This window comes from Anarhichas minor, unplaced genomic scaffold (genome assembly GCF_050575085.1).
Source record: "Anarhichas minor isolate MPS153535 unplaced genomic scaffold, ASM5057508v1 ptg000041l, whole genome shotgun sequence".
Classification (NCBI taxonomy): Eukaryota; Metazoa; Chordata; class Actinopteri; order Perciformes; family Anarhichadidae; genus Anarhichas; species Anarhichas minor.
Genome location: NW_027466487.1, coordinates 4,895,480 through 4,904,864, shown reverse-complemented (window position 1 = coordinate 4,904,864; position 9,385 = coordinate 4,895,480). Strand labels below are relative to the sequence as shown.

Sequence of the window (9,385 nt, the reverse complement as noted above, 5' to 3'; positions counted from 1 at the left end):
CAATATTACTCCCACAAATAAGACGAAAAAAAGACAGCTCAATTAGTGAAGCTAAAGTCTCTACATCAAATAAAAGAACAGTGTGTTAAACTTTATAGTTCAAGTTTTATTTGGAGGGAGTCATCGCCTTCAAGACACGTTAAAACACAAATGCAATATTCATGAGAGTAATTTCAGGGGCAAGTGTTTCCCAACCACAATCAGAGTTTAAATAACAATGATGATGCTGACAAAATGCTTTTGTTAATCGATAAGTGACAGTGGTTATTATTTAATTTTAAAGCGTTGGTTCTCATCACATTTATACATCAGCATGTCAGTCAGATTGAGAGTCAAGTAAGGCCAGGTTGTTATGGGACACTGCATGCCCTCATAATGTTAGTGTGACCGGACCCTGGGATCCAGCCTGTCACCACAATCACCATGTCGCCCGACTTGAAGAATCCTCTTGCTTTCCCTGAGGAGGCAGAAGGAAAGAAACAGAGGGTGTGTGAGTAGGACAGTATCATATAAATGAGCAGATTCAGAGTAATACAATCATACAAACAGCTCACGCACACACACACACACACACACACACACACACACACTGACCAATGTCCATGCCAAAATTGACCCTATTGTCAACATCATCGGCCCAGACGGGAGCAGACAGAGGGTGGAAGAGGACAGGAAACACTCCTCTTAGCAGCTGAGCCTGACGGGCCACCTGAGGAAGAGGACAATGTCAAGGTGTTGTTACAGTGAATAATTATCTGTCAAATAACTACAAAATGTTTGGTATTAATAAATTGGTATATTTTTCAAACTGCTTGGTTGGGCCTAAAGGCAATAAATATCGGTTCATCTGCCCATTTAAGACTTTGACAGCCCCAATGACCCCCTGACCCATCGGTGGTTCCCAAATGTTTCAGTTTGTGACAAAATTAATGTAATCTCTACTTGTGAACCCTAATCACAGGTTGTGTGGACATGAGTTATGATTAGTTCAACCAAAGAGGCATTTTCCTTTTCAGATTGTTTCATTTGACAGGCTTTTAGAGACATAAAGATGTGCAAGTATCCAGTATTTTCTATTTTTTAAAACAGCAAAAATGGGAAAGAAAGCAAAAATATTAATATTATTTTGTTTAACAAATGCATCTGGTTTTGAAAGGTTTTCTTGTGACCTCTCTTAGGAGTCCTCACCCACAGTTTGGGACACATTGATCCAACACCTCTGCAAAGCCAATTCACTGGCATTTATAAAAAAGGATTATAAGGATTAACTCCACATGACTAAAATCATAGGTAATCATAATCACTTAAAGCAGTTTGTGACACATTTGGTTTTAAAACAACAGTCCCATTTAAACGGAAACACACTCCAGTAAAATATCACACATTGTAAATAGTGACAGCAGTAGACAGTGAGAGTAAATATTGACTGTATCACACTCATCAACAGTAAAGTCATGAAAGACAAATGCACTGCTGCTTCCTAGAGGCAGACTGTACCTGAGGGTTTCTGGTGACGGAAATAATAGGACAGCGAGGGCGATACCTGGACAGGAGATGTGCCGCCCTGGAGAGACGAGGAGAAAATAAGGATATTGTCAATGTATGCAAAGCACTTCCATGTACACATAGGTGACCAATTAAAGGAAAATTAAACATAAAGTGTCTTAGTTGAGTGTCCAGCTGCCAGAATGCTCCTTGGCATAGATCTGTCAAGTCTCTGAACTCTGCTGAAGGGATGAACGATGGATGTGGTGGTGGAGCCACATGTCCTCTTTCCCAGACATCTAAATTCAGATGTTAATTAAGACACTGGGTCTATTAAGACACTATTCAGTTGAGCAGTTTTTTTAATCCATAGACTGTATATAAGAATTGGGCATAGTCACCGCGACGTCACCCATTGGTTTGTCGACTACTGTTTTGAAGACGCGAGTTTGGCATTTTAGCCGTCGCCATCTTGGTTTTTGACTTTCGCCATGTTTTTTTGCAACCAGAAGTAATACAAGAGGGTGGAGCTAAGTACAACTGAACAAAACAATTTTAGTCGACCAAAGAAGAAGACGTAAACATGTAAACCCATGTTAACAATGTTTACTGAGGTAGTAAAAGAAGTGAGATGTACGGTCGTTTTATCATTGACTTTATATACCATCCGACATCTTCTTGCAACCAGAGGAGTCGCCCCCTGATGGCTATTAGAAAGAATGCAGGTTTAAGGAATATATGCATTGGCTTTACTTTTCAGAACGGGACGTTGACGCCCGTTTTTATCTTGCACAATCATCAGGTCAAAATTTTAATTCTGCCTTTTTATTTGGTTAATGACCAAATACCTGTAAAACTGATGGAAATCCCATCTAATTAGCAAATGTGAGCATGCTAACACACGTTATACCTGTTAAACATCAGCATGTTATCTTTGTCATTGTCTTTGCATGTCTATATTAGTATTCAGCTCAAATATAGCCTCACAGAGCTGATGGCATCGCTGTAGACTCTTAGACGTTATATTGTAATCTTGATCCAAACTCAAGGTCAGCTGCCGTTGCTCAGCCAGTCTATGCATGTCACAGAGTATGAGAAGACGAAGCATCATGCAGTGCGCTTGTGTGGAACAACTTGTATTAGTTGTGTTTTCCTTTCATTCGTCACCTTCTGTATGTGTTGCCTGTGCATGTATGGGTAAATGACTCCATGCATATGCAGTATATCTATCTGTGCGCAATAGAGAAATCTGTATTTTGCAGTTAGGGGAGTTGGTTTAAACAGCAAGTCAGAACACACAAAAATACACAAACACAAGGGGAACGCAATAAACATTTCAGCAAACATAAAATTCCACCCTGAGGATGCTAAAGCAGGAAACAGTACTGCAATGTTCAATCTGTAGCTTTGCTCTCTGATAAAAAAACAAAACATGTTTTGCTCCAGCCTTTAAAGGGCCTGAATGTCAAGGGGAGGAAGAGGACCAGAGATGTTTACTCAGGTTTAACTCTTTCACGAATGAGTTTAAAAGTCTACAGCATGTGCATGCTTTTAAGCGTATAGAATATGAATGTTAGCCAAGCTCTAAATTCATATTGGATGACTCAGCCCTTCGAGCTTTGTGTCCAATGCCACCATTCAGTGGTAAAGCAGGGAGTACTGTGGAGGTCGGGTTGTGGAGGGGTGTGTAGAGCACCTGACTTACATGCAGGACATTGGAGTTTGTGTCCTGTTGCAGTCCTCCAATTCACATTCACCTTTTTATTAACAATAATCACAATATTTCCCTTACCTTCAGAGAATAATCTGTCATTGAGAAATATGCTTATTTGCTTTCTTGCAGAGCATTAGGTGAGAAGATTTATATGACGTGCGATGCAACCGGTTAACTTAGCTTTGCACAAAGTCTGGAAACAGTTTCTGTCCAAAGGTCAATTTTACACTTTGTTTGTTGTGTGGTAGGCAGATGTCAAATACACACCTGCCGCTGGTGGTGAGGACTATGATGGCCCCAGCACAGCATTTGAAGGAAGACTCAACAGCTCCGATGGCTGTGACCTCTGTGGGGTCAGAGGAGAGAGGGGTGAGGCGACGCAACTCCTCAAACAACTGCCGGTGGTAAATGGCCGCCTCTGCCTCCCTGCAGATCTGAGAGATAGAGACAGAGTGGGACAGCGTTATCAGATGGGAAACTATAAGTCAGATGTAACATAATGGACATCATGCACACACAGACAGACACACACACCGAGTGCATCATTGCGACTGCCTCCACAGGAAACAGTCCCTTAGCGGTCTCCCCAGATAACATTACACAGTCGGCTCCATCCAGCACTGCGTTGGCGACGTCACTGCCCTCCGCTCTGGTTGGCCGTGGGCGGGCCACCATGCTCTCAAGCATCTACAAACACAAACACATTAGTATTTTTGCCGCAACCAAAATGTCTCCACGAGGCTCTTTAAAGTGGATTCGGTCAATTACTCCATTAAAACAAGCCACTTGTATGTGCAAGATAGGAATCTAATGTAAGGCAGAGAATGAAGAGAGTAATGGCTTTGTGGATGGTTGGACAGTAGTGGAGGAGAAATGAGAGATCACTTAGACTGAGGCAGGCGAGTAAGACTTTGCAAGATCATTATTGACGTGCTGGAGACTCGGTATTATAAGTCAATAAGCAAGGCAGACAGTTGGAAAATGAGATGCAGTGTTGCCTGAGAGACTGCATTTTTGTAGTAGTTATTAAGAAGCTGCGGCTGGTAAGTGTATGTGAGGGTGGTTTGTGGGCTCATGTATATATAATGCCGTCACTCCGAGTCAGAAGCTGTAGCATAAGCAAGATAAAGCACTATGACTCAACATGGCTGCAGGTGTGTGTGTGTAACATGAGAGGGGTGTGAATGGGAGGAAACATCTTTGAGGATGAATTCATTCGACAAGTGAGTGTGTGTTTGTGAGAGTCCATTATGTAAGAGTGCAAGGTTAATATGTGCCTGTTAGTTTTTAATCTTAGTTTACCCCTCTGACATTTGATACAACACTGTAGTGGAAAGTCTAAATCTGCATATTTTCTCATTTCTGCATCCTTTTCTGTGTGCGTATGTGCTCGTCCCTGACCTGTGTGGCACAGATGACCGGCTTGCCGGTAGAGTTGCAGCGTCCAATCATCATCTTCTGGGCGATGAAGACTTTCTCCGCTGGGATCTCGATCCCCAGGTCGCCCCTGGCCACCATCACGCCGTCGCTTTCAGCCAGGATCTCCTCAAAGCTGACAGACAGATTAGGGGAGGATGAGGAAGCGCAGGATTGAGAGTTAGAAAAGAGCACAAAAGAAGGAGTGAGCAGGGATGAAGAGGCAGGAAAACGATGACAATACTGGTTGTTTCTGTGCATTGATCTGCAAAAACAGGATTTTGCTCACAGCCTTTGGATCTTGAAAACATAGAGGATATTGTTGCATTGTGATCTACATCCTACATCTGGACCAAAACCAAATTCATGTGTGAGCAATGCAAACAAGAAAGGAAGGAGACTTTACACGTCAATACATAGCATCATAATCGTGTAACAATAATCTTTATGATCCGATCTTAAAGACATCCTATTCAAATTAGAGCCATGGTTAAACACCGTCAGCATCCAGCGAGCAGCGGGAGGAAGCCAGAGATGAGTAATGGAGATGAGAGCTGTGACATAAATTGTATCAGATATATTAAGTGGCAGCCATAACTCACACAGACAGCCACACAAAAATCTTATCATAGTGTAACATCCAGAGCCGATGTGTCCATCAATCCCTGACAGCTGTCGGTCCACAAGACGGTGGATGAAGTCCTGTCACGGCCTCATTATGAAATTCTCACTCCCTCCAGCTATTCAACCCAACTGTGACTTTGTAGTTATAATTCATAAAGGTTTTTCCTGGACTCACTTCTGAACCCCTTGCCGGCTCTCCACCTTGCTGATCACTTTGATGCCTTGTCCGTGTGCCCCGAGAGTTCGCCGCACATCTTTGACATCCTGAGCAGAGCGGATGAAGCTGGCGAACACAATGTCTACGCCCTGGGCCACCCCAAACCTCAGGTCGGCCTCGTCTCGCTGGCTGACCGCTTGCATGCCGATAAGGTCGCAGCCAGGGAGGTTAACGCCTTTACGACTGCACAGCATCCCGCCCGACTCCACTTCCGTATCCACCCAGTCAGGACCTGAAGAAGAGGTGGTCAATAAATTATCCTCAGAGTTGTGAAAACCCTGAAGTGAGATCAGATGAAAACATTTATTAAATTTGAATAATCGTGCAGGAGATAATGCAGATTTAAGCATGTAATTTAGTTCAGACTTACTGGAGGAAGATCCTTAAATATAATTTATTTGGGATTTCTCAAGTTATGACTGTATATATAGGTGACCCACTAATTATAGCAGACTGCAGAACCTCAGATATGATCCCGACAAGCACAATGTGGGGAAGCAGATTATTGTTAAGGGGCTGAAAGACTCCAGAGGAACCATCTTTTCATGAACGAGCGACTGTGGCTCAGTGGAGAGCAGGGTCGCCCTTCAATCAGAGGATCGGCTCCGCAAGTTGCATGTTGATGTGTTCTTGGGCAAGACACTTAACCCCATTGCTCCCGTAGCTGTGCCTACGGTGCTTGAATGTTAGGTAGATCCTGATGGGCAGGTGGCATGGTAGCCCCCGTCATCAGTGTATAAATGGGTGAATGATGACAAGTAGTATGAAAGCACTTTGAGTGGTCTGAAAGACTAGAAAAGCGCTATTCAAGTACAGTCCATTTACCAAAAAAGTTGCCTTGGTTGACAAAATCTCATTCAGAATGACAGGCAAGGACGATCATTATGTGACCAAAAGAAGTGGTCTATTATACATCAATCAAATTAACAAAATAGAGCAAAGCACAAAATAATTCATTCGTATGAGTATATAATATGTATTGTATGTCTTCGTATTTTTTCATATAAAATTTTCTCTTTGATTTCCTTAGAGATCTTCTGTATTTATTTATACTGCAAAATATAACAATATATATATATCTAAAACAAGAAAATAAAAAGGTTACAAATTCAAGCTTGTATGAAGGTTTGTGTAAGTCTATCTAATGTGTATTACCAGTTTTTAGTACTTTGAGTCCAATGAGGCCGTCATCAATGTAGATCTTGCATCCCTTCGTCAGGACTTTGGGCAGACTGGGGTAGTCCACCCAGATAATCTTCCCGTCTGTCTCGTCTTTGTTCTTCTCTGCTGTCACCACACGGACATGGCTGCCCTTTACCAGCTCCACTTCCTCCTCCACTTTCTAAACAAACACACACATACACGCAAAGTGGAAAGAAAGAAACACCGCCTTTAAATAAACACCACTGTCATCTCTATTATCAATACATTTTAAAGGCAACTACTGACGTCACTTTTTAAGTAATGGATTAAATATTATTTATATGTCAACACACCTCTTCACAAATACATAGAAGGCGTCATGTGTGTTTAGGTGAAACCTGTGGTGCAAGTGGATTTTCAACAAAGTGTTATTTTAAGCTTCTGTGTTTGCAGGAACGTGTCTACACACAGACAGACTTACAAGCTGTTGTTTACCATGAACACATGAACCAACAAACTCAGACACTCATCATTCTAAAAAAATGAACCCTCTACTGTCTTTTAATGAATTACAGCACGGCAACCTTCTAAGTTCTGATGCGGTCATCTATATAGTACATTCATGTACCGCTAACTATCGGTGCTCACACAAAAGAAGAAAAATAACGAAGATCAAATATGTGGCTCTCTCATCCTGGGAGAGAATTTTCCTCTTGTTTGCTGTTGCAAAACCACAATCTGAACCTGAGCCGGGCTGAAACCTGCTTTATCCACCTTCACACACTGTGCAGACACATGGCTGTGTGATTTAATGGCATGCCGAGCTTCAACAAGCCCGTGTATTTTATGACGGCTGAGTAGTTCTGGTAATTCACATCAGAGGTTCTGATGAGATTCTGCCAATGACGATGATAACTTGACAGACCTCAACTGTACAGGGTTAGAATTGTCGCACAAATATGTTAAGTGCTTCCTACCAATCAATTGTTGACAGCTATGTTCGTCTTGCTTTTGGGTTAAAAACATTTTTATGATTTAAGTTTAAAGTATGCGTCATCCTTCCTGTACCAAACGACAATATTTCTATTTTATCTTCCTATTAAACTACTGAAGAGACACAACAAGCAAGAATCAGCGTCATGCAGAGCATTTTGTAAGCCAATCAAGACATGAAGAGATTTCCAACAGTTTCAAGTTATTTGTTCAATAAAGCAGACGGCAGGCAACAACAACACAAAGACCAGCAAAACAAGATGATGAAAAAGCAAATGAGGACACACAACCAGTTGTTTTGTTGTAACAACCTGTAAGAAATGATAAAGATATTTTCAGCCCCTCTTACAGCTGACTGAACGTGACTGGTTGAGTCAAACAGTTTGATAGATGAAGCATGTTTACCCCTTTCACTAATCCGGTGCGGATCTCAGGACCCTTCGTATCCAAGGCGATGGCAACCGGCCGATAATACAAGGGGTCGGGGGTTATTGTCTCCACGGCCTCCCGGATGTTTTTGATGGTGTCACGGTGGTACTGACAGAAAACACGGAGGGAGATCAATGCATGGCTGAAGGAAAGACCAAAACATGTGCGTTTAAGTACTATAATTGCATTCTGTTCATACCTCATGTGAGCCATGAGAAAAATTCAGACGAGCAATATTCATTCCTGCCTTGATCATCTCATGGAGTTTGGGGATTGATCGGGATGCAGGACCTGAAAGAAAGAAAAAACACTTTTTACATTAAAACATTAAAATGCCTGATTCTAGCTTCTCAAATGTGACAATTTGCTCATTGTTTTGTTTTCACCGAACTCAATACCATTTGGTGGTCTTGGACTGTTGATAAGACAAAATAAGCTACTGAATATGTCAAAATGTGTTTTGGAATATTCTGATGGGCCTTTATTTTATCGTCCGAGAAAATAATTGGATACATTGAAACCATCACAGGCAATATCTGGAATCAGAGCTCTGCAAGAACTTAAAAGCAATTGTCATACGTCTTTCATTCTAGTTATTTTCTCCATCTTTCTGGGCAGAAGAAAAGCGGATCATGCTCCACAGCCAAGATTCAAACCCCGCCAACAGAAGGCCACCCAGCACCCAGGAGCTGCCAGCGATGACATAGAACAGTTGCCAGAAAACCCAACTTGAAACTGAGACTGTCTGCAACCGGTTGTCACACTCACCGATGGTGCAGATTATGCTGGTGTTGCGTGCTGTGATTGGCTCTTGGTCAATGTTCAGCAGACAGAGATGCTCCAGGAAAGTGTCAGCCATGCTGGCATCCAGCTGCTGGCGTTGGATGAAAGAGTCGGGCAGTGTCATCGCCTCGGAGTAGCGCCTGATGCGAGCTGTAGCAACAGAGAAACGTCGACAGCAGGGTGAAGTCAGTCATGAAAACTCTACTGCCAACTCCAACCAGCGAATACACACGAACTAAACACCTCAATCTGAGTAAAGTGTTTATTTCTGTGTGAGCGTTGAGGAAGAACAACACTTAACGGCATAAAAATGGCAGCTTATATCTACAGATTTTGAATGTATAGTCACAGCAGAGGAAAGTCTGTGTGCACAAAAACACACCATAGAGACCCGACGTCAGTTACAGCGCAGGAAGGTCATCAAGATTTACATGCTGACTGACATTCAGCTCTCAGGTTGAGTGAAAACAAAACACTGCAGTTCTTTCACAAGCAAAACAAAGGAAGGCTGATATTAATGCTATATAGAGGAACTAAAAGGACTGTGGGTTGAGATTTTAAATACAGAAAAGGGGTCTCTA

At 42.2% G+C, this 9,385-nt stretch overlaps 1 protein-coding gene across 1 annotated transcript; it reads right to left on the bottom strand.

Annotated features, from left to right (window-relative positions):
• Positions 1–350: 350 nt before the first annotated feature.
• pklr (pyruvate kinase L/R) lies at positions 351–8,928 on the bottom strand. Its single transcript, XM_076109175.1, has 11 exons — positions 8,790–8,928; positions 8,221–8,312; positions 7,998–8,129; positions 6,612–6,798; positions 5,415–5,688; positions 4,601–4,751; positions 3,734–3,886; positions 3,467–3,633; positions 1,498–1,564; positions 595–709; positions 351–457 (listed from the first exon to the last, which is right to left on the bottom strand). The coding sequence occupies exons 1-11, from the start codon at positions 8,926–8,928 to the stop codon at positions 351–353; spliced, it is 1,584 nt and encodes a 527-aa protein (XP_075965290.1).
• Positions 8,929–9,385: the final 457 nt, after the last annotated feature.

Bases quoted from the DNA above. Each gene is read 5' to 3' on its own strand.
- pklr (XM_076109175.1), bottom strand. From the start codon at position 8,928: ATGACACTGCCCGACTCTTTCATCCAACGCCAGCAGCTGGATGCCAGC. The intron at 5,689-6,611 runs GTAATACACATT...CCTCTTCTTCAG, and splicing joins ACTCAAAGTACTAAAAACTG to GTCCTGACTGGGTGGATACG. The intron at 3,634-3,733 runs GTGTGTGTGTCT...TCTATCTCTCAG, and splicing joins CAGTCGCAATGATGCACTCG to ATCTGCAGGGAGGCAGAGGC.